The 24,535-nt window shown below is 64.6% G+C and overlaps 1 protein-coding gene across 7 annotated transcripts in view; it reads right to left on the bottom strand.

Moving 5' to 3' along the window:
• Positions 1-5,694: 5,694 nt before the first annotated feature.
• The window catches only part of ADGRB1 (adhesion G protein-coupled receptor B1), an 88,488-nt gene continuing 69,647 nt past the window's right edge, over positions 5,695-24,535 (bottom strand). For 2 of the 7 annotated variants that reach the window (XM_070631174.1, XM_070631175.1), the window contains exons 24-32: positions 22,090-22,175; positions 19,889-19,987; positions 16,624-16,795; positions 13,110-13,205; positions 11,365-11,419; positions 8,582-9,267; positions 7,895-7,930; positions 7,626-7,730; positions 5,695-6,491 (exon numbers count right to left, since the gene is read on the bottom strand). In XM_070631174.1, coding sequence (XP_070487275.1) covers positions 6,291-6,491; positions 7,626-7,730; positions 7,895-7,930; positions 8,582-9,267; positions 11,365-11,419; positions 13,110-13,205; positions 16,624-16,795; positions 19,889-19,987; positions 22,090-22,175 — 1,536 coding nt within the window. In that variant the 3' untranslated portion in view covers positions 5,695-6,290. The remainder of the gene's footprint in view (positions 6,492-7,625; positions 7,731-7,894; positions 7,931-8,581; positions 9,268-11,364; positions 11,420-13,109; positions 13,206-16,623; positions 16,796-19,888; positions 19,988-22,089; positions 22,176-24,535) is intronic. The other 5 variants (XM_070631178.1, XM_070631176.1, XM_070631179.1 and 2 more) reach the window with 5 other exon arrangements.

The following is a 24,535-nucleotide window of genomic DNA, read 5'->3' as shown; positions in this document are numbered from 1 at the left end:
CCAGGCCCCCCACCCCACTCCCCACCCCAGCCCCAACCACCCTCCAGGGGAGACCCCCGCGCACAGAGCCCCACTCCCCGGGCTGGCATTGCTGGGAGGGAAGGTTCTGGAGCAGCACAGCTGGGAGGCTGACGCGCGGTGACTGGTGGCGCTCGCTTCCGGCGATGCCAAGGCCTTATTTGGAGGCGTTTCCGCTCCACGTGGGGCAGTGACTGGCACGTTCGCGAGCTGTTCAGGGACACCCCTCCCCTCCTGGTTATTTTTAGGGCCGGAAAAAATACTTGGGGAGACTGCTGCTCCCCACGCCTTGAGAAGTGCGGAGTCACAGACTGCTGCCCCGGGAGGGGACCGCAGTTACCCAGTCCTGCTCCCATGGGCTGGAGGGGAAACCGAGGCTCAGAGTGGAGGGGTTTGCCTGAGGTCAAGGCCTCCCGCCCCCAGCCAGGCCGTGGCCATGATCTGTTCACCCTGCACCCGGGGCCTCGCCTGCCTGCCTTTGGGCCCGTCTGTGGGCCACTCTGAGCAGACCTGGATAGAGGCAAGGGATGCCCCAGTGGGTGGGGCTGCACCAGCTGGGGACCTGCAGGAGAGGGTCCTGCAGGGACCAGAAACACCCTGCCATCTCTCACAGGTCTGCAGGGAGGGGACTGCGGGGATCCCTACTCTGCAGAGGTGGTAGATGGCAGGGCAGCAGCTTGTGTGACCACTCCCAGCCCGACCGGCGCTCTCCAAGGTCTGGGGGCCGCTCTGTGCAGGGTCTTCACACCCTCCCCAGGGCCTGGGCATGGGGACTCCTCAGAATAATGCCTCCAGCCAAGATGCCTACGGGGGTCTGGGAGGGTGGAGGCTGGGGCCCCCAGACTTCCATCTGTCAGGAGGGGCTGCCTGGTCACGTCCTAGGGCAGTGGATGGCTGAGAGGGGTTGGGGTGCAGTTTCTGGGCTTCTCAGGTGGGATACCAGCTGCTCTCTCACCTCAGGGGAGCCACACAGGTCCCACGTCCCCCCCACCCCACTGGCCCAGGTTTCAGGAAGAGGTCACAGTGAGCTGGGGGTGGAACAGGGACAGAAGGGCACTTTTGGCTGGTGGAAGGTTCTGGAACAAGTCCTGGAGCATGATGCACACTGCAGATTTGCTCCTTTCTGGAGACAAGCCCATGAGGGAAGCAGGGCCTGGGGAGGTGGCGGGACCCTGAAGGGTCTGTCCTTCATCTTGAATGGGATCAGGAGGAGCCGGCAAAGGTTGGGGGGTGACCACTGGGTGGTCAAGGAGCAGCCCAGACAGTGAGGAGAGAGAGGTTGTCAAGATGGAGGGAGGGGAAGAGAAAGAACTGATAAGAGAGTCTGCTGATGAAGACAGGGACCCCTCATTCTGCAGCACGAGGTTAGACTGGAGGAAGGACTTCCTGACGGCAAGTGTTTGCTGCTGGATTGGGGTGGAAGTGGGTGGGAGAAGCGGTCGTGAAGGCTTTGCTAGAAAGAGCCACTACCTGCCGAGAGGTAGGGCCCCTCCAGCCAGGGGTGGCGACTTCTAGGGCCTCCCTCCCGTCTGGCCCTGTGCGCCTTGCTGACAGGAAGGGGAATGAGCAGAAAGAAGTCAGGTGAGAAGAAGCAGCCTCCGGATCTCAGGAGTGTGGGTGCTGATGAAACGCATAGCACCTGGCAGCTGCTGCGCCTGTCAGCTCCACCCCGTAGGTGACTCAGACACTCCAGTCATTGTCCTTATGTGTCCTTCCTTCCATCCAGCCATCTATCCATCCGTCTTCCAGATACTCCCAGCCCATAGGAGTAGGGGACACAGCGAGCTGGTGAGATCCTCATTTTCAATTCCATAAGCACCGTTACCAGGAACATAGTTTGTAGTGGCTGCTGTCCCGGGCAGAACCAGCACCAAAATCACACCATATCGCCATCACTACCATCATCTCCAGCTCCATTATCGTGACCATTACTACAATCACCACCTCCATCACCATCATCTCCATCACCACCACCACCATCACCACCATCACCATCATCACTGTCACCACCACCGTTATCACCATCACTACCACTGTCATAACCGCCACCACCAACATCACCCCCGTCATAACCACCATCACCACCATCACTACCACTGCCAAGATATCCAGCTCCAGCTTTGTCCACGAAACCGTCACCATCACCTTTGGCCACACGCGTTCCTGCCCATCGCGGTGACCACCACCGTCAGCAGCCCCACACCTCTCCCCAGGGCAGGGTGGTGCTGCTGACAGTAGACGGAAGGCAGCAGGGAAAGCGGTGTCAGCTTCACTGGTATCTGGAGGACGGCACTTGTACAAAGAAGCAAAGACAATCGAAGGAACAAAGTCCAGGAAGATCTTTCTGGTGGCCAGGCCAACTCTAGACTCCACAGGAAAGGAGTGGCTTCTGATGGTGGGAACTGATACGGACATGCCACTGCTGCCCTTGGGTAGCCTCCCCATTGAGAGGAGGGTCCAGGAAGGAGGGTCAGGAGAGCTGGGTTCAGGCGCAGTCACACCCTTGCTACCTGTGGGACACTGGCAGCAGCGCTTAGCCACCTGGAGTCTTGGGTTCCTCATCCGTAGATAGCATCACCATCCCTGCCTTGCCCAGTGTCAAGAGCTGTCTGAACAACTGCGTGAATACAGAGGGAACCTGCAGAGGTCCCCACCCTGGGTCTGCGCACCTCATGGCCCCTGGCCCAAAGCACTGCCCAGCAGCGCTCACTGCAAGAGGGTGATGGAGGGCAGACCCAGGCAGGGCCCAAGGGTTTTGACGAAGCTTATGGGAACATCCCTGGCAGCCTTCTTTTGCTGACAGTGAGGGAGCAGACAACACTACCTGTGACTAGTCCCATACCAGACGGTCACGGAGCATTGAAGAACTGTGAACGTGGGGCCCAGGCAGGACACAGGATGTGGACTCTCCTGGAATGACATAGCTTTCTTGGAGGGAGAGATTGGGATGGAGGAGAAACTGGAGTCTGGTCACAGGCTGACCCTGACCTGGTCACCCTCTGAGCTCTGACCCTGGTCACACGCTGAACCCTGACCCTGGTCACATACTGAGTCCTGACCCTGCTCACACTCTGAGCCCTGAACCTGGTCACACCCTGAGCTCTGACCCTGCTCACACACTGAGCCCTGACCCTGGTCACACTCTGATCCCTGACCCTGCTCACACACTGAGCCCTGACCCTGCTCACACACTGAGCCCTGACCCTGGTCACACTCTGAGCCCTGATCCCGGTCACACTCTGATCCCTGACCCTGCTCACACGCTGATCCCTGACCCTGCTCACACACTGAGCCCTGACCCTGGTCACACTCTGATCCCTGACCCTGCTCACACACTGAGCCCTGACCCTGGTCACACTCTGATCCCTGACCCTGCTCACACACTGAGCCCTGACCCTGCTCACACACTGAGCCCTGACCCTGGTCACACTCTGAGCCCTGATCCCGGTCACACTCTGATCCCTGACCCTGCTCACACGCTGATCCCTGACCCTGCTCACACGCTGATCCCTGACCCTGCTCACACACTGAGCCCTGACCCTGGTCACACTCTGAGCTCTGACCCTGGTCACATGCTGAACCCTGACCCTGCTCACACGCTGAACCCTGACCCTGGTCACACTCGGAGCTCTGACCCTGGTCACATACTGAGTCCTGACCCTGCTCACACGCTGAGCCCTGACCCTCGTCATACTCTGAGCCCTGACCTTGTCACACTCCGATCCCTCATCCCGGTCACACTTTGATCCCTGACCCTGGTCACATGCTGATCCCTGATCCCGCTCACATGTTCAGTCCTGACACTAGCAGTTCCCATTGTCTGAGTAGTTCCCCTCCCATGCAATAAGTGTGAGACGTGGGTCAATCTTCTCTTTTTCTTTCGGTTTTTCTGCTTGAGTGGTGCTGGGTGTGAGCAGGGCAGAGGAGGTCAGGGAGCTGGAAGGACCCTGGCCTGGTCACTCCACAGGGATGGGGATGAGCTCTTCGCAGAAGCGCAGCCCTCCAAACCCCGGCCAGTGCCCTGTGCTGCCTCGCCAGAAGGGTTGCTGGGGGCTCCAGACTTCCTCCGTCTCGGCCTGCTGTTCCCGGGGGCTCTCCCAGCTTCCTCCTGTAACAGCGGGAGGAGGGGAAGCCAGCACAGGCCACAACCCTCATCTGAATCTCCGGGCCAGGTGGGTTTGGAACCCAGGACCTCTCCTGGTTGAGAGAGCTGGTACGGGGCGTGTGTAAGATTTCACTGAAAATCCCAGGAGGCCCTACTAAGACGCGTCTCTGTGCATTTCGTGGTCCAAATGAACCAGAACCTCAGTGTGGGTCAGGTTTTGCTGCCAAATCTCGCCAAAAATTTTTGGCTTTTTAGAAAGTGTTCAGAACTGTGGCTCAAAGACCGTGCACCCATTGTAAAGCGCTGGTTGCTGGGCGCCTGCCACGGGGCCCGTGGGGGCTCTGTCCCACCTTCTCTCGGCTCCTGCAACCACACGCCCTCTCTGTTGTCCATTCATACGGGGTCACTTGTGGTCACTCACAGTCACTCCGCCCCTCCAGCCATGCATGACCACCTGTGGTCACTCTCTATTCCTGTGGTCACTTGCAGTCACTCCGACCCTCGCAGCCATGCACCGTCACCGGGGGTCCCTCTCTATTTCTTGTGGTCACTCGTGATCACCCGCAGTCACTGTGGTCCTCACCCAGCCAATTTCCATCCCATCTCCACCCGATGAAGACTCTGGGGGCATCAGGGACACATCCACACCCGCGAGATGCCCAGGAGCTGTGCCCTGAGTGTGGACTTCCCAACAACGGGCAAGGCCGCTTGGGAACCCCAAGACAGGCAGTCACCCCACTTTTCCACTTGGCTTAGCATTGCTTTCATTTTGAATGACTTGGTTGGGGGGCCATAATCTTGGGGTGCTGGGACTCCAATGGCCCACCTGCACACTCCCTCTCTCAGGACCCCACAGGGTCACCCGGCTGCCTGAGGCCCTGGGGAGCTCCGCTGTGGGGCACAGGCTGCAGAGGGGACCTTCCCAGCCTCACAGCTCCCAGCCGGGCTCCCTGTGGAGGCTCAGGCTGCCCCCTGCTGGACACATGGAGAAGAGGCCAGACGCAGAACTTCAGTTTACGTTGGTATCTGAAAGCTCCTGCTCAGAAACCAGACAGGGGCCCTGGGCCCAGAGACGGGAGCAACAGAGGAAGTGAGGGTCCACCAAGGTCGGCCAGCAGGAGGGGGAACCGCAAGGCCCTTGCATTTCTTTCTACAGTCTCAGGATGTTTTTAAAAAGCACCATTTGTTGCTTTTGTCTCTCCTGCAATGAGTGAATGTACAGGAAAGTCAAATGCATCCCCCCATGAGTCTGAGTGTCCTGGGGGGGTGCGGGGCAGGGGAGAACCAGCATGGAGGCTCCCCATCAGGTCCCCTGGAAGCCCCCTTGGGGGATGAGATGCCTGGGGGCCGCATGACTGCTGGCCTGGGGGCCACGGCCCACAGAGTCCACTCCTGACACCCTGACACCGAGGCAGAGCTGACGGCTGGGGAGGAGCCGTGGTGCCTACCAGGCATCCCCCAGCCCTCCCTGACGCTGGCTGGGGGACTAAGACTGGTCAGTGAAGCCCACCCCCAGACCAACGGGGCCACAGATTGGGAACTGCACAGAGAAAGACCACACACATAGGACATGGTCTTTTAATTCTTTTTATTGAAGAAAAGAAAAGGAGAGAAAAAATAGATTCCCCACCCTGCTTCTTCCTGGAGTGGGCTTCTAGTCCCGCCCCCGAGGGCGGTGCAAGTGAGAGGGCTGTGCTCTCGCCCGGGCTAGGGAGGGGCCCCGGGCCCTGGAGGGGTGGGGGTTGGCTGCTTCCGGAGGGGTGGGGGTGTCTAAAAAACGGTGCCGGGCCCGCTGGGCCAAGCAGGCTGGTCCTCTGTCGCAGCAGCTCAGGCGGACGTCCAGGGATGCTGTCCGCGCCAGTCTGGCTGCTGGCCGCGCCTGCCCGCTCGCCCGCCCGCCCGCCGGGGCTGGGCTTGAGGAGGGCAGAGTCTGAGGCACCTTCTGGCCTCTGGAGCCCTGTGCCCGCCTGGGCCGCCGCCACCTCCTGTCCTGTCTGGCTCTGGTCCCAGCACTGCGGGCCTCTGCCTGGCCGCCATCCGAGCGCCCTGAGGCTGGGGCGCGGGCCTGGCCCGCCGCCCGCGAGCGTGTCTGTGCCCGTCCTGCGGCAGGAGCGGGCAGAGCAGCATCCCTCCTCCGTGGCCCGGTGCGTGGCCGCCACCCACCCGCTCAGACCTCAGTCTGGAGGTCGATGATGTCCTGGCCCACCAGCGGGATCGTGGCGCCCGACTTCTCCCACTCCACGTTCCGCAGCTCCAGTGGGTTCGGCGGCAGGGGCTCCAGCTCCTTCTTCACCCACGCGGGCGTCCCATGGGCTTTCCGAAGGCTCTCCCAGGGCCGCTTGTTGGGCGTCTGCTGCTTTTCTGGCTGCTGGCCAGCGGCGGTGAGGGGTTGGGGGCCCAGATGGAGAGACAGAGCAAGAACACATGGGGAGGGGAGAGAACGATGCAGACAAGAATCAAAACGGTGAGGAAGGGAGCGGAAGGAAAGGAGGAGTGGGGCAATAAGGAGAGGCCAGCACAGAAGCACGGGAGCAGAGCTTTTCCCAGACTGCACAAGTGTGCGGCCCCCACCAGTGCGTCACCGCCTGGGGACGGCTTGCAGAGGAGGGCAGCCTGGAGGCCCCTGCCTGCTCGGCACCCCTCGTTTGGCTTGGCTGTTACCCTTCTCCGGAGGGCAGCCTGTGCAGGCTGACTCAGCCCCAGCTGCACCCCAGTACGCTGCCTACCCTTCCAGACCGGGCCCCTGGGACACACCCATCTGCCTGTCCTGTCCCTCCAAGGTCTAGCATGGGCTCGGTCAGGCCAGGCCTTGGGAAAGACTGAACAAATGAATGAACATGTGGATGAAGTTGGAGAAAAGGAAGCAGGGAGAAGGCAACCTTACCTAAGGGCTCCCCCTCCGCCCGCCCCGCGGCCCCGCCCTTCGCCCCACCCACAGCCCACAGCTCCCGCAGCCCTGCCCCTCGGCTCCGCCCCCTCTCCCCGCCCCAGCTCCTAGGCCCCGCCCCTCCCTGCCCACAGCCCCTGCGACTGTCCACAACTCTCCAGCCCCACCCCCAGCTCCCCGGCCCCGCCCCCAGATGTCGTGGCCCCGCCCATAGCTCTCGCCGGCCCTGCCCCTCGGCCCCGCCCTCTCTCCCCAGCCACAGCTCCCAGGCCCCGCTCCCTCCGCCCACAGCCCCCGCGGCCACGCCCACAGCTCCCGCGATTGTCCATAGCTCCCCAGCCACGCCCCCAGCTCTCGCGGCCCCGCCCCTTGGCCCCGCCCTCTCTCCCCAGCCACAGCTCCCAGGCCCCGCCCCCCTCCGCCCACAGCCCCCGCGATTGTCCATAGCTCCCCAGCCCCGCCCCCAGCTCTCGCGGCCCTGCCCCTCGGCCCCGCCCTCTCTCCCCAGCCACAGCTCCCAGGCCCCACCCCCCTCCGCCCACAGCCCTCGCGGCCCCGCTCTCTCCCCACCCCCTCCCCACCCCCGGCTCCCCGGCCCCGCCCCGCCCTCCAGACCTTGCTCTCCGGGCCCAGCGCCTCCTTGTCCTTCTCTGCGTGCTGCAACTTCCGGTTCAGGTCCTGGAACATGTCCTGGTGCCGCTTGCGCGTGTGCATGATTTTCTGAAGGGGGAGGAGGGACAGCGAGTCTTGAGCCAGGAGCAGGGCTGCCTGCGCTCGTGGCCTCCGGGCCAGGGCGGGGTCCTCCTCCTCAGCCCCCTCCCTGCCTGTTGGAAGGGCCTGAGCTGGGGGCCCAGATGCTCTGGGGAAGGGACACGAGGACCCACCTCAAAGTCCAGTTCTGCGTACCGCGATTTCCGCCTCTGTGGGGAGAAGGAGTTTGCGCCCATTTGCAACCAGTTCCCTTGACTCCCCCAGACCACCAGTCCAGGCTCTCCTCACCTAAGGACCGGGGAGACTGAGGACCCCTCACCCCATGCCTGCCGGGGGGCCCAGCCAAGCCCTGCGGGACACGGCTCTGGTGCCCTCGAGCTGTGGTTCTCTGTGCCCTGAGACAATGGGGGTGTAGCTGGGGGCTCTAGGGGAAGAGGCTGGGCAGAAGGCAGGGCCAGCTCAAGTGCAGCTGGGTGAGTCCAGGCTGTGGGCCCCTGAGCCCCTCTGCAACAGGTGAGACCACCACTGCAGGGCCGTGGTTTGTGGTTTGCTATCAGGAGCACCCGAGAGGGCCCGGGGAGTATGGCTGGAGAGCAGATAGAGGCGTCTCCCTCGCAGAGTGGGGACCCCTGGGTCCTAGGACAGACTCTGCCCCTCCTAGCCATGCAGGTGGGTGCGCAGGGGCAAGAAGGCAAAGCCCTCCCACACAGGTCTCAGTCTCCCCTCTTGCCAAGGGGACACTTGCAGCAGAGGTGAGCCAGGGTGCTGGCATTCCTACGCTGGCTGCCAGCCCCCCCTGTGGAGCCACAGCCCCAACCACGGGCCCACCATGCGCCCTGCCCCGCCGCCTGGGCCCTCACCTCCAGGGAGCTCACGGACAAGGTGGAGACGTTCTCGTTCCTGGTCCCCGTCCCGGCACTGGGCCCCGGGTGGGCGGCGGCCTCTCCGGGCTCCCCCAGGCTGGGGGGCGCCGGCTCCAGGGTGGGCGGTGGGGGCAGAGGCTGCTGGGGGGGTGGGGGTGGCGGGGGCGGTGGTGGGGGCTGGGCGGGGGGCGCCTCAGGGGGCTGGCGGGAGGGCGGGCTGCGGGCGGGAAGTCCGGCCTCAGGGGCCATGTTGAGGTGGATGAGGCGCGTCTGGGGCATCTGGTCGATGTGGATGCTGTACTTGGGCTCCTCCTGGGGCTTGGGCCGCAGCGTGGCCGTGGCCGTGGGCAAGATCACGTAGCTCGTGTCCAGGGCCTTCTCCTGGGCCCGGCTCAGCTCCGAGTCCAGCTTCTTGAAGATGTCCCCGTCGCCGATGAAGGACTTGGGCGCCCTGTCCTTCTTGAGGGTCAGCGAGTGGTTGGGGAAGTCGGGCAGGGGGCCGCCCGGGCAGCGGGGCGAGCCGTGCAGGTGGAGCTTGGACACGTTGGCCGGCAGGCTGTTGAAGTTGGGGGGCGGCGCCTTGGCGTGGGCCAGCTTCCGCTTCTCCTCCTCCGGCAGCGACGGCCGCTTGAGCGTGCCTGTGATGGTGGCTGTGCGGCAGGCCGCGATGTCCTTGTTCAGCACTGTGGGGACAGGCGAGGGCGTTAGGACGGCCCGGAGCCGGGGGAGCCACCAGGTCCCGCGTGGCCCCACCTGCTGGGTGATCTCAGGCACACCCCATTGTGTCTGCTGTGGCACCGGGGGTTCCTTTGCCCTTTCACACAAGGCTGGCACGCAGGGGTGCCTCTCTGTCCTCTTCTGCAAGGGGACAGATGACCTCCACCCACACACTGCCCTTCCCAGCAGCTGCCAAGGGCCAGTGCGGGGACACAGCTCCTCGCCGTGGGCAGGACAACCTGTTCCTGGGGGGCCAGCACCCTGTCTGCTTAGCCACCCCTCTCGTCTGTTCAGCTGAGTGAGGACCAGGCCGCCCTGACCTCTGACCCCTCACTCGGGGCCCATCCTCAGGAAACCTGCTCTGCCTGCAGGCTCTCCCTGAGCTGGCCTGGTGCGAGGGCTCCCACGCCATACCCCTGCCCAGCTCCCAGACACCAGCGCTCGCCACTTGCTCCCTGCAGCCACCTGTCAGCACACAGCCCCCAAGCAGCACATGCCAGCGGCCACCCGCCCTCCCCTGGTCCTCCCCACCACCCGCTCCTGACAGCCGCAGGTCCCAGGCCCTTCTCTCCAGCCCTTGGACGTCCACTCCCTGCCCCATTCCACGTGGCCCAACAGGGGACTGCCATTTTCCTTGGGCAGCAGGTGGGCAGGATCAGTGGGGCATGAGCAGGGTCAGGAAAGGCCCCCTCCCTCACTGCCTCTCCCCTGCACGTCACTCCCATCGAGGTCTCCCAGTCCACCTCAGAGCCAGAGTCTAGCCGTGGACCAGGCTGTGCACACCCCTGCATCAACCCAGCCGCAGGGGTCCCATGCACTCGTGGGGGTGCCCCCCCCCGCTCCTTGCCTGCCTGGGCAGGTCACTGCTTCTCTGCACACTCAGCTCTTGGTTATATGTGTGACCCCCATCCCCGGCTGCCAGCCACTTGCTGCTCAAGAGGCCACAGGCCAGGCTGGGCCATGTGACCAACAAGGAAGGAACCAGAGGCGACAGAGGCCAGTATGGCCCAAACAGGGCTGAGCCCAAGCCCCTAAGACCCTCCAAGTGTTGGAGTCACCTCCCAGGGAGGTTGACTAGAGCACATGAGATTAAGAGGGGCCAGGAAGGATGTTCTGTTTACTTCCTGCCTAGTCCAAGCCAGAGGTTACCTCCTCCAGGAAGTCCTCCTGGGGTTCACCTGGCAGCAGCTGACATTTCCCACCAGGGCTGTCCCAGCCCCTCCCCGATGGCTATCTCTAAGAGAAAATGCTCCTTAAATATCTGACAGGCCAGAAGACTGGTTGGGCCTCCCCAGTCCAGAAAGACACTGCCTGCCACTTCCCCAGGCACTTGGCTCACAGAACAATGACACTTGGGGGGGCTTCCTTTTATTGGGCGATTGATTGCCTTTTTGCACTTGCACCCAGGAAGCCCATGGCGAATCCAGGGCTCAGCTTTGGGTTCTTCTCCCTGCTTTCCTCCTGCTCCCATTGACGTTCCCCACCCGTCCTCCACATTGAACTAACGATGAAGAAATGAAGGCAACACAGAACACAGGCCCTTGAGGGAGGGCAGGCAGGGGTGAGGGGGTGGGGGACTGCAGGGTGGAGGCTGGGTGGGGAGCGGGGCAGCTGCAGGTCTCACATGGAGCTTGCCCAGCCTCGCCGCTGCTCCCAGGAGGCTGGAGGGCCAAGATGGAAGGGTGTGTGGGTGCTGAGAATCAGGGGCACGAGGAGAGAGCAGAGGGCCAGGGCGGCCCTGGGGGCGCTGAGAGCTCCAGCAGCATTGGACAGCCCGCAGCCGCCGAGCCCGAGCTCCAGGACAGTTTTCCAGAGGCTTCTGCTCATGCCCCACCAACCCTGCCTGCAGCCTCCAGGGAGCAGGGGCTACGGGCAGGCACAGAGGCGGCCCAGGCCCTGATGGGGGCACTCGTCCCCACCTCCTGGCTCAGACCAGGGCTCCAGGGCCGCGGTGGGGGCTGTGGGGGGAAGGGGCGGGATGAAGACAGACGAATGAACAGACAGATACATGGAGAAAAGAGAAACAAGAAGCAGGCCCAGGCAAGGCCCCCTGTGGCTCTCACCTGTCAGGCGCTCACCTGATCTACAGGCCAGATCCACGTCCTTCTCGAAGTCGGTCTGCAAGACAGAGAGGTGGGGCGAAGGCCCGTGGGCGAGGGGCGGGCGGGTGCCGCCTGCGGGCAGGGGGAGCGCCACGCTGGAGCTGCAGCTGCACCTTGGAGGGGCATGTGCGTGCGCACGTGTATGTGTACATGCTGACGGCTAAGGGGGTCCATGTGCTCAAGGACACCCGTGTCTGATGTGTTCACATGAAGTGATTCCCAGATGGGCGGCTGCGCCTCTGCGCGCTCTTACCGTGTGTGTGCGCGTGCATGTAGCTGTGTGTGCACATGTGTTTGCATGCTTGCACACGAGAGCACGTCCTCCCTCTAAAGCATTCGTGGATTAGCTGGGAAGCGGGAAGCCAGTCCCACCACAGCTCGCTCACGCTCTTGCCCTCCGGCCTCAGTCTCCTCCGACCCCTAGCCCCTGACCTCGGTACAAGAGCTCTGTCCCTCCAATGGGGCAGGGCACACAGAGAGCCCAGGCCAGAGCCCCTGCTGCCCAGGCTGCGATCCGCCCACATGCCAGGCACGGGGTCCTGCCCCACGTCACCTCTTCAGTCCTCACAGCCCTGGGTATGCGGAAGTGCAGGCCAGCGGCCAGGGAGAGGTGGGGTGGGGCTGGGACGCAGATGTCTGGTGCCAGGGTGGGACCAGCTGCCCTGCAGCAGTGGTGGAGCAGGCTAGGAGCTGGGAGATGGCAGGGCCACCCTGGCCCTGCCCTCAGGGAGCTCGGCCAGCTGGGGAACAGGCGTGGGCCACCCAGGCTGGGCTGTGGAGCCCAGGGGAGGGCCGGGCCCTCAATCTCAAGCCTGGAGCCTCCTTCCCTGCAAATGCAGACATCGAGTCAGCTGGAAGACCACAAGGGCTTCCCCCAGAGGTCAGAGATCAGGCCAGGAAAAGTGTCAGGGGATCCAGGATCCAGCCTCCTCCTACAGCCTGCCCCTGCCCTCACCCCCAAGGATGCCAGCAGCCTCCCCGGGGTTGGCCACTGGCATCTGCTGAGGCCCTGCCTGTGACCCTCACAACCCCCAGGAGGTGGCGGGCACCCAAAGGCTGAATAAGCACCTCCCGCCTGCCAGGCGCACTGTGCGCTGGGGACACCCGGCGGTAGCAGATGCCGAACGACAGGGAGGAGAATTCACCCAGGGTGCTACTAGGGCCTGAACAGGCAGCCTGATGGGCCATCAGGGAGGGCCCCCTGGAGGAGGGGACATCCCAGTGCAAAGTGGGCAGCAGGAGGAGGCAGGGTGTGCAGGGCCTGCGGCCGGAGGGTGTGTGTGATGCTGGAGGACCAGGGGCTCAGGTCCTGAGAGGACCTGGTGGAGACAAGGCCACGATGGGTCCCGGGTGGAGGCCGAGCAAGCCAAGTTCCGTTCCCGGCTGAGCATGAGGGCACTGAGAAGGCGGGGAAGGCGTGTGGAGAGGCGTGAGGTGAGGGCCGCCCCATGGCACTGCTGGTGCCAGGGTTGGGCATGGGGTGGCCGCCAGCCCCGCCCAGACTCCTCGACTCGACCCCGCCCACCCCAAACCCTAGACCAGGAGTTTCACCTTGGCGATCCTGTTTCCCCAACTTCAAACTGGGCTTGGACTTCCTCCTAATGGGGCTGCTGGGGGCTAGTGAAGCTTTGGGCAGAGGGATGACTGGAGACGCCTGGTGGGGGCACCAAGTGGGGGCCACGTGTGCCCCTGGCTCCAAGCCCTACCATGAGCTGGGCGTGGCCATTCTGGAAGGAGCCGCCCGAGTCCCCGTTGCCCTCCTCCTGGCGATCGACCACGCGGCACTTCACGGCATCCTGGACCTGGAGAGGGAGAGCAAAGGCATCGACGGGCAGCCCACGCCCACAGGCACAAGGCTGGGGAGGCGAGGGTGAGCTGGGCGCGGCCTCTCGGTGAGGGGCAGCTGCAGATTCACACAGGCCGAGGGCCGTGGGGCACGCCCGGCCACCCTCTCCTCTCTGAGATGCACCCTCGCCCTCTGGGGCATGAAAACTCAGAGACGTGGAGCTCCGGCCGCTGAGGAATGCTGCCGGCCCTCCTCGCCAGAGCCCATGGGTAAGAACCGACCATCGAGCTGGGAGGGTCACTTGTGTCCAGGCTTGTCCCGAGTCACCCATGGCCTCCGCTCCGACTCTCGGGGGCAAGCCAAGGGCCCAGCCCCTGCCCCATCGGGGGGACACCCAGCCTGAGCGTGCACAAGGCTCCTGGCGGGGAGAGCGTGTCCGCAGGGAGCCGGGCGCCATGGTGCGCGAGGACGAGCTGTGTCATGGGCACAGCTTGCTCCCTCCAGGGGAACTTCACCATTGTGGCCCCAGACTCTTCAGAATGGATGGTGATGATGGCTCCGTGCATGAGGAGCCACTGAGCAGCCAGCACAGAGCCTATTAACAGGGAGGAGCCGTTGGAGGAGGAGATACCTGCTTATCCAGGGAGGCATCTGCCAGTACCATGGCCACCTAGGGGTGCTCTCTGGGCCCTGGGGGTGGCAGTGTGCAGAGTGCCCATCCACAGGGAGCTGTTGCTTAGGACCACAACGTGCAAACTGAATAAATGAATGTGCAGGGGCTGTGAAAGCACCGAAGACTTCCTGGAGGAGGTGTCCTGAGGCAATATATCCTGGCCCCCAGACAGCGACTCACCATGGAGCCATGGACCTGTCCCGGCTCACCCTGGCCACTGAGCTTATGCTGTGGGGAGGGGCTCAGGCAGTCTGTGCACCCTTCTCATCATGCAACGGGGACACTGAGGTCCAGAGAGGGCTACAGACTTACCCAGGGCCACAGAGTGGGTCAGAGGCAAGGCCAGGGTCTTGCTGGCCTCGGAGCCATGGACACCAGCCAGCCCCTGGGCCCCCCTCCACTGCAGAAATGCCTCCTTCCATCCTGTGCTCCCTGACCTGCCCAGCCAACACTTGCTAAGCGCCTACTGTGTGCCCTGAGGGGGCAGGCCACAATCCAGGAGACGGCAGATGAGAAAGCAGTTTCTCTGCCAGCAGGAAAAGGAGCTGGGACTCCCAGAGCACCTGCCTCCTAGCTCCTCCTCCAGGAAGACGGCCTGGGCCAGCATCACCCGACTCTGCTCCCCCAGGAGCCCAGGCTCCGTCAGAGCAGATGAGGACCTTACTTGTCCACCTGCTAGAATGTTCCATGCCATAGGGCTGGCTGGGGCTGCCTGGTGTGGCCTCCCCAGCCCCCCTGCAGCCCTCCCCACGGAGGCATGAGTATGGAGGCCCACGCCTGAGCTGGCCCAGACGGCAGGGCCCCTGCAGTATGGACCCCACACACGGGGCCTGATGGAGACATCTGACCCACGTGTCCTCTGCCCACCCAAAGCAGGGGCACATGTGTGGGATCTCCTCTGCCCTGCCCCCAGGTGCTGCCTTCCCGAGGGGTGCACCTGTTTCTCCTGGGAAGCCGGCTCGGCCGCAGACATCACTGCCTCCACCCCAGCACCAAGCCTCGCCCTGCGCCTCCCATTGTCAACCAGGCGGCCCTTCAGAAGCCACCTTCTGATGTTTTCCAACCCCCCTTCTCTCCTCGGTACACACGGCCGGGTCTGCCATCTCCTGGGCTCTTCAGTGTCAGCTCTTGCATTTTTAATTCCTACAGCTCCCTCTCCGTCCTCAGCACGTTCCTTTTGTGTTACCTGCTGTTCTTGTTTCACAGAAGCCAGGCGGCCGAGGGCCAAGAGGGTGACCCTAGAGCCCGGTCAGAGTGTGGCTCTAGGCTCAGACCCACCCATGGCGACAAGGTCCGTGCTGGCCGGAGCTGGCCCGTCTGGTGAGGGGCGTGGGCGTAAGTGTGCTGTGGGGCTGTCGTGCGAATCGCCAACCCGAGTAAATCGGGGGCCAGGGCCTGGCGCATGTGGGTGCTGGGCCCTGTGAGCGAGCGCTTCTCTCCGCGGATGTCACGCGGGTCTGCGGAGTCTCTTCTTCCCGGCCTGTGTCTATGGCCCATGGCTGGTGGCGTTTGTGGCTCTGCCAGCGCAGCCTCTCCTCCTGTCCTCAGGATTTGAGCACTGGACCCTCAGGAGCGACTGGGGCCGTTGCCACGTTAGCAACTTCCGGTCTCCATCCTCCTCCTTCCTTGTGGTCAGAGCCCCTGGAGAGGGGGACCCCGCAGGAATGAGCCGCGGGCCTCAGCTGACGGGGAGACTGGGGGTCAGCATGCGGGCTCCCCTCAATCTTTTCAGTATGACATCCCCACCTTCAGATGTGCAGGGCCTCCCCAGGCCAGGGCCCAGTGTCCACTCCTGCAGAGCAATGCTCCAGGTGGGGGGCTGGAGGGCAGCACTGCCAGTTCAGTGGGGATCGAAGCTGCCGCCCAGGTGATGGATAACCAGGCGTCCACTCCGGGCCTCCCCTCAGCATCCCTGGGCCCTGGCGGCTGCGCTTCCACAAGTGCCCTGGGCTTCAGCGGCGTGCAGCAGCTGCCACATGGCCCCACTGCCAGCTGCACACAGGCTCCTGTGGGCCGGCCGAGTCCACGAGCACTTATGCACCCGCCTCCCAGCCTTCCAGGCTTTGATGCTGTCGCCTCCTGTGGTTTTCTTTATCCTTTCACATCTCGCTTTAAAACATCCCTTTGCCATCTTTCTAGGCATTTCCATGGGAAGTAGAGCTGATCCCACACGTCTGCCCACCTGCTCCTGCCCCTTCAGCCTCCGCTGCCGTCCTGGCGCCAAAGCCAGTCCAGCCCGGCGTCCCGCGCCCTTGGCTGCCCTGCTCTCCCTCACTGCTCTCCACACGGCCTTGAAGGAGGAGCCCATTCCGTCGACATCAAGAGGGCCACCTTTTCGCATTGTGGTCCCTCTAAGATCCGGGCACACCACCGTAATCATGGCTACCAGCCAGGTGGTCGTTGGGATGGAGTCTGGTGAGGACCTTCTCCCACCACCTTCTGGAGAGGTCCAGGAAACGCCAGAACGGGAATCAGCCGCCGTGAAAGCTTCGTCTCCAGTGGCTCTCCTTCCTGTAGGCCCCGGAGGACGGAGCCCCCACCCCGTCTGCTCCAGCCCGGGCGCAGGGCGTCCCCGGGAGGAAGCTGTTCTAACAACGGCTGACCGTTCTCGGGACCTTGGCTGCGTGCTGGACGCAAGTCTGACCCCTCGGGAGGGTCAGGGGCCATGGAAGTCGCACCCCCCTCTTCCCGGCCTCACCCAGACTCCTCCCGACAGAGGAGCCCAGCTCGGGCGGGTGCCTGGCCCGCCGGGCCGGCCCACCTCTCTCCGCAGGATGCAGTGCACCATCACGATGACGAAGCCCTCCAGCGAGTCGAAGACAGCGAAGAGGATCTGGAAGAGCGCGGAGCGGCGGTCGGTGACGGCGAGCACGGCCGACATCCAGGTCAGCGCCAGCAGCGGCAGCACCACGCAGGAGCTCCACAGCGAGGCCCTGCGGGTGGACGGGCGGCGGGCGGCAGGCATCAGGGCTGCCCGGACCCTGGGGCCCAACCCCCGCGGCCCCAGCCCATCTCCCTCCCCGGCGCCCGGGCTGCCCTTCCCACGTGGGCACAGCTCCCTGGGCTCCCCACCACTCCCATCCTCTCCCTGGAGACCCTCTCTCCTGGGCAGCAGCGTCCTGCCAGCACCCCCACCCCTCAGCCCGAGGAGCTGGGGCTCAAGAGGGTGGTCCTGAGGGGCCAGACACGGCAGGGAGGGCGCTCTCCAGGAGACCCAGGCTCCTGACTGTCCAGGAGGCCACAGGGAGGGGAGGAGCCCCTGCTGGCTCCAGCTCCCGGGGCCCTCAGGCCCCCAGCCAGGGGTCCAGGGCCCAAACTGCAAGACGCCACGGAGGAGGGCACTGGGCCAGGCCTCTGAGCTCTGGACAGAGAGAGGGAGGGAGACAGAGAGGGACAGAGGGCTCAGGGAGGACCAGCAAGGGATCCTGCGAGGGAGGAGACAGGAGACAGGCCAGGCAAAGAGAGGACCAGGGCAGAGACAGACAGACACACAGACAGAGAGACCAACAGGTGCTCCTTCCTCTTGGCGGGCCCCGCTCTGCCCATCCCCAGGGGAAGAGCTGCCTCTGCCCTGCAGCCCTCACCCCCTCCTCCAGGAAGCCCTCCAGGAGCGCCCCTACAGTAGGCACTGCCCTGCACCACCGTGGGCTAAATGTGTGGCCACCCGGAGCCTGTCTCCTCATCTGTACTAAGGGAACACTGTGTCACCTCAAGGGGCTGTTGTGGGGACAGAGCGAGCACCAGCAGGGTGCCTGGTGCGCAGCAGGTGTCTGAGAAATGCACCTAATCCCATCCTCACCACTACTAGGACTCTGGGGGCCACCATGGCCTGAGGACGACAGCTAGGGCAAGCTCCGCCCCAGGGGCCCGTAACTGCCTGCAGAGGCTCCGAGGGGCTGATGGGTCCCTGTCCCTGTGGCCAGGGAGGGGCCGGCGTCCCCTCCTCCCTCACAGCTCACCCTCCTCCTATGGATGTGGCAGAAGCAGGTGGGGCAGAAGTGACAGGAGAGCACGCAGTGGGGGTCACGGAACACGGCAGGGCCACCAGGGAGGAGCCAGGGGCACCGGGAGAGGGGCTGAGAGGGTTGCATCCGGCTGGGACTAACCAGCGGGGCCTTGGCCAGGGGCCCGGGGTGCACCACAACCCGCATACTCCGCTATTCCACGCTCTCCAACGTGGCTCAGCACCGAAGCCGCCTGCCCTCGGGTGGAGGCCTGCAGGGCCCCCTCTCTGTGGCCCCGCCCAGTGCAGACACCGGCATCCTTCCCACCCCGCCTCAGCCCTCTTCCAGGACCCAGGTCTCCGTCCCAGACCCACTCCTGTCTCTTCTCCAGGATGGAGTCCCCAGGGGATGGCTACCGGAGTCCCCACCCCTCTTCACTCCTGGGCACAGCATGGGCTCCAGAGCCAGACCTCCCCGCCCCCTCCTCGCCTCCCTTTCCAGGACCCCCGCCCACTGAGGAGGAACCGGCCATGGTGCTCACCTCCCTCCATGCCTGCTGGGCCTGCACCCAGCCCAGAGCCGGCCCAGGGGGCCCTCCATCAACCTTGCACACCCTGACAGCCGCCCTGTGCCCCTTCTGGGGCTAGGCCTCAGTTTCGCCCCCGTGGCTGGTGGGGCCCAAGGGTCTCTCTCCTCCCTTCCAAGGTAGGAGGGACACCTGGCCACCTCCGCACCCACGTTCTGAGCAGGAGGGGCAGAGCCCTCCCCCGCCGAAGCTTCTCATCCTGCCGTGACCCATCTTCCCTCATCCTCCCTCGGCTGGCGCGTTCACATGCCGATGCCGGGGCCTGGGGACCGTAAGGTACTGAATTCCTGCAGCCCAGCCTCTGAAACACCCCGCAGAGGCCTCGCGGAGAAACCCGAAGGTCGGGCGCCATCAGAGGGGCGCAGAGGAGCCGCCAGGGAGAGGGCAACTTCTGTCCCCTTGGAAAATCAGGTGCCCCTGGGCTGGGGGGCACTTTGAGTGCAGACGTTGGGGGAGCAGGGCCTCCGACTGCTGTGTGACCACGCAGGTAACGTCCCTCCAGGCTTCTCGAGACCCCCGCCCCTCAGGGTGAAGTGGTGCCTCTGCCGCCAAGACTCGGGCGGAACACAGGAGGCCCCGCTGAGACCACGGGGCGCTGCTCCCTCCATCAGCAGCCGGTGCAGGGGGCAGCGCCAGGCACCAGGGTGCTGCCCGCTGACACCTCATCTCCGCCCCACCCTCCCAGCCAGAGGCTTCTGCCCATCCAACCAGTGCTGCCCTGAACCCGAGTCACCTTAGGTCAGGTGCTTCCTACGGCCAGGAGAGCCCTCTCCACGGGGCTCCTGGAACCCTGGGCCCCAGGGCCCAGCTCAGGGAGCAGACACAGGCCGGCCCCAGGGGATGTGCGGGTCTGGGGACAAGATGACCCGGCCACTCTCGAGTCAATTGTGCCAAGCTCGCTCCGGGTCTAGCCTCCGCCCCAGGCCCCAGGCCCCACTGTCCCTATCCTACAAACAGCGCCTGTGGCTGCCCGGGGTCACCCAACGAGCCAGCTGGCCCCTAGCCGGCTGCCTGTTTCCGTGGCCATGACTGACTCTCTCCCATTCACATTCACACTCTCGTGATGATCACCAACATGCACACTCACACACGTGAACACACTCACATACACGCACTCTCACAATCATCTTGCACATCACATGCCCTTACACACTCAGAGCCCTGACCCCAGCACGGCCTCACACTGACGATGGCCACCAGCTGACCACGTTCTCGCACGGACCACAACCCCATCCTGTCCATGGCCACATGTTGCCCGCGGCTGGAGGCCTGGCTGACATCCTGCCCTCCGGTTGGTCGGTACCTCGAGGCCCGGAGGACAGCAGAGGGCAGCCTGGCGGGGAGCAGAGCCAGGGAGGCCGGGCAGGGGCTGCCTAGGAACCCCAGGGTGGACGGCAGAGATGACAGAAATGACAGGAAAAGCTTAAAACAAACAAAATGTAGCTCAGAGGAGAGCAGGGCCCTGCGGGCGGGCGCTGGCGATGAGAGGCACTAACATGGCGTTACTGGCGGCTTCAGAGGTGGCGTCGGCCGCAGAGAGGGCTCCACACTCAGCACATTTGAGGGCACGCCCGAGGGGGGCCTGGGGCAGCTGACTGCAAGTGAAATTAAAAGGCTGAGACAGAAGCAGACACTGTTCTCACAGAAACCGATCGCGGGCGAACCAAAACCAACCAGACAGTGGGCCAGCCCAAGCCTCCCTGGGGGGCCGGGTCCTGGGGGGGAGGGGTCGTGGGGGTGTGGGACCAGGTCCTGGAGTGGGGATGGGATTCTGGGGGGAATAGGGTCCTGGGGGGATGCTGGCGGGAGTGGTGATGGGGTGCTGGGTGAGGGGAGACAGGGTCCTGGGTGGGGAGACAGGATCCTGTGGGGGGGTCAGGGTCCTAGGACAGGGAGACAAGGTCCTAGTATGGGGCGGGTGGGGATGGGGTCTGAGACGGCAAATGGGTGGGACAGGGTCCTGGGAGGGGTGCGGTGGGAGGGATGGGTCCGAGGGTGCTCAGGTGGGGCTGGGGGCGTCCTCAGGGCCTCTTTCCACCTGCTGCACCCAGAGCCTGGGGCGGGGAGAGCCTAGTGCAGGGTATGTGGGCCGACCAGGGCCTGGGTGGGAGGGGAGGGCAGGGCTGGCCCCCGTGTGCGTGCGTGCCCCGTTGAGGGTGAACTATCGGCCTACACTCACACAAAGCAGCAGAAATCCCAGAGTGAGCCCGCTGCCTCTTCCCCGGGGTCCCCAGTATCTGGTCTGACTACATGCTGCCCCAGCCAGGGAGCAAGGGACCCAGGAGCCAGTCAGCTGAGGGGTCTGTGAGCTACCCGGGCAGCGGCCTCCCACAGGCCGTGTGTATGCATGCGTGTGCGTGCAATTGGGCACAGAGCAGTGCACAGGGTGCTTCCTCTGTGCACAGCCACATGGACGAGTCTGGGTGTGCTTCTGAGCCGCTGCACCCAGCACACACTGGAGAAGGGGCCCAACGAGGCGGCAGCCACTCGGACACGCTGGCCTCCAGTGTCCGCCTGACCTGGCTTGAACCCCGCCCCGCCAGCCACTCCCCTGCCTGAACTTCAGAATGCTCAGCTGTACGATGGGAACGACAGCCCTGCCTCCAGGGTGACCGCAGATAGCACGCAACACAGGGCCGGCGCAGGATGAGCGCTGCACGACAGCTGCCTGGACAGTGCATGGCCGGGATGGTCTGCAGCGCCCTGAGCCCGCTGCGCAGCCCTGGGGGCCTCTTCAGTGTGTGACCCACTGTCCCAGGAGCATGGGTGGGTAACAGTATGTTCTGGGGCGAGGCCTGCCAATCCCCACTACACAGACCAGGACCTGAGGCCCAGGGAGCGGGGGCCCAGGCCCACGGACCACGAGGCCAGGCTGCCCGCGCCTGCGGGACTCCACGGTCACACGCCTCCCCCAGACAGGGCAGCAGGTTCCCAACTGGGAGCAGAACCCTGCACCAGGGACCTGAGGGGAAGGTTTCCTGAAGCTTTGTTCACTGGGAAAAGCAGGAGCAGGAGAGGGGAAAGACAAGAGAGACAGACACAGAGACTGAGCAAGACAGGCAGGGAGGGCGGCGGGGCGGGGCGGGGACCCCACACAGACAGTGGCCAGGGCAGAGGGAGAGACACAGCAGCAGGCGGAGGTGAGGTGCGGAGGGCTCAGAGGGCTGGGGCAGGTCAGAGAGGGGGCGCGCCTGTCCCGGCCCGGAGTTGACCTCCCCCCATGACCTTGGGGCTTGGGTCCCTAGCAGGTTGTAGGTGCACCTTCCCAAGCACACTCCCTGCCACCGCTGGGCACCACCCAGCCGCCCCAGTGCCGCGTGCCCTCTGGCCAGCGGGGAGGAGCAGGCGGCTGGCCTGCGTTCTCCTCCCCAGGCTGAAGGCACCCCCAGGACGAGCAGGCTGCATCCTGGCTTGGGGTCACTCAACCCCGTGACAGGGAAGAGGGAGGCTGGGGCACCCTCCCCCATCCCTGATGGGCCTGGCAGGGGTGGGGGCTGTTTCACTGTTTCTGAGGACTTTATACGGCCCCGGCACCATCACAGGTCAGATGGAGAAACTGAGGCACAGAGCTAGGCAGGGGCTGGCTGTGAGCCTATGCAGACCTCTGTGTGTCAGTTTCCCCACCTCCTCGGGGGAGGGGGGGCCCTGGGTCTTTTCGACTCAAAGCGGGCAAGGAGCCGCATGGCCCCGGTCCTACCCTGCCCGCTCCTTCAGTTTCTTGTCCGTGATGCCGTCTTTGGACACGAGCTTGTTGAACACCAGGATCCCGATGACCATGTTCACCTGCCAGGCACAGAGGAGCTGGGTGTGGGGGCGGGGGCGCCCGCACTGGACCGGCGAGTCACCCCCAGCGCCAGCCCAGGCCAGCAGCCGGGGACGGTGAACACAAAGCGAGGGCGGGGACTCCAGGCTCCAAACCGGGGCTCAGCTCACGCTCTGCCCGCAGCACGGGGCCAGCACAGGGTGGCCCTGCGCCCCACTCCCATTGGGAGACGAGGCTTGGGGAAGCAGCAATCGGCCTGCACTCTCGCCCCCTTCCCTCATCTCCTTCTAGAACATCATCTGTCAGGCGGGGCTCTCCGTGCCCCATGCCCCTGACAAGGCCGGGCACTGCAGCTCAGGGCTCCCACGTGACCCTCCCATGCGTCGGGCTCCGAAGGTGACACGAGCGGCTCTCCCCGCAGGCTGGACATGGTGGCTGCCTGGGGCTGGGTCCCAGGGGTGGGCTGCAGTGCACGGCCCAGAGGCCTATCTGCTGTCCCCACTGTGGTCAGCAGCAGTTTCTGAAGCCGGGATCCCAACAGGGACAGAGCCTAGAGGTGAGAGGTCAGGCTGGGGTGGGGGCGAGCCTGGCCCTGTCCACAGCGGGGCTGATCAGAGTCAAGCATGCGACTGCTGGGCAGTCACCCTGTTCAGACCACAGAAGGGAGCTCAGGCGACGTCCAGTCCAGCAGCTGCCCACATCCAGGCTCAGCCGTGCTCCCACCTCTGAGCAGCCCTGTTCCTCGCATCCTCCCACAACAAGGAACTCGCTCTGCACCAGGGCCCTCCTGGAGGCCCATCTTGGGGGCACGTTCCCTGACCTGGCTCTGCTGGGCCACCCCGTTGTGCCCTCTGCCCCAGGCAGCCCTTCAGAGACCTTAACTCAGAGCCGCCCTCCCAGCGGACATCTTCCCTGACCCCCACTGCCGGGTGCCCGCACCCAGGAAGTACTTCTCGGTGCCAAGGTAAGTCTATGCTGCTGCCTGAGCCACCGCCTATGACAAGAGAAGCTGTCCCCAGGGCGCCCTGGCCAGCCGCTTCCACGGCTCTGGGGACCCTCCTCCCACCTTCTCCGCTGGGTGGGCCAGGCCCCCAGCTCACACCCTCCCTCCCCTGCACGCCCTCCCTCGGCTCCAACTCTGCAGGGGGGCTGCCTGACTGGGGCGCCCGGCTTGACCCCCCAGCCACGTTGCTGTGTTTCAGGGACCCTGGGACCCTGTGGATCCCTGGACCTGTGACCCTGGGCCTCTTGGTACAGGGAGACCCAGGCCCGGCAGCCCCACAGCTCTGGAGTGCACAGCTACAGAGGACGGCCGGCCTGGGCCCTGCCCTCCACCACCAGGTGAATGAAGTCCCCAGACGGGGGCGCCCAATGCTTGGGGCCTGACAGTGGAAGTGTCCCTCCCGCGTGGCCTCGTCTTCTGACGCAGGCAGGACATCAGTCATCACCACCCACCTGCAGCAGACTCTGTGCTCAGCCTTGACTGCATGTCCCCACATTACAGAAGGGGTCCAACAGACGCTCAGAACCAGCCCCTGCCCCTGCCATGCATTGTGGGAGGGACGTGGGGGGATGGGGGCTCTTGCCTCTGACACCTGCCCCTCCGACCCCTGCTGGGGAGCCAGCCCTTCAAATGGCCAGGGCCATTGACTTGCCAGCATTGAAATGCACAGCACGCAGGCCTCTCCCTGCCCAGTGCCTTGGAGGAATAAAGGAGCTGGGATTCTGGGCTGGGGCTGTGGAGAGGGTGTGGGGCTGGCCCAAGGACACCGCCCCCCGCCTCTGCCCCTACCCAGGCTCCCCCAACTCGTCCCTTGTGGACTCGGCCCCCCCCTGGGTGCCCTGGCTGCAATGTTCTCTGCCACGTCCAGCCTGTGCCCAAGCCTGGCACCACGCCCCCAACAAGGCAGCATCAGCCTGTGAGGACACCCGATGCCCTCTCCTGGGGACAGGAGGGAGGGGAGGGCGAGATGGGCCTAGAGCCGGGCCAACGGAGCCCGGCGAGCTTGGTCAAGCCCCCAGCTGCCCCTGCTCATCAGCAACCAGGGCAGAACAGCCCCAGAGCCACACAGCGCTGCCCCGCATCCCTCACCAAACAAAGGCAAAAACAGCGGGAAGGAAAACGCGGAGGGCCCATGGAGGAGAGCTGCTGCCCTCTCCAGGGGTGGGGCTGGTGGCCTGTCAAGGGAGAAGCCCAGCCCAGCCAGCCTCCGGCTCAGTGCCCAGGCCCGGCCCGCACCCCTGTGGCCCCAGCCATCCATCTGCCCAACAGCCCCCACCACCCCGTCACTCACTCATCAAACCCGCACGCACCTCCTGGCAGGTACACAGCTGGTGCCCAATAATCAGGCAAGTTGTGTTGACAGCAATAAAAGGCTGC

Source organism: Equus przewalskii, chromosome 8 (assembly GCF_037783145.1).
Source record: "Equus przewalskii isolate Varuska chromosome 8, EquPr2, whole genome shotgun sequence".
Taxonomy (NCBI): domain Eukaryota; kingdom Metazoa; phylum Chordata; class Mammalia; order Perissodactyla; family Equidae; genus Equus; species Equus przewalskii.
The sequence above is the reverse complement of the archived record's forward strand: the minus strand, read 5'-3'. Positions and strand labels throughout refer to the sequence as shown.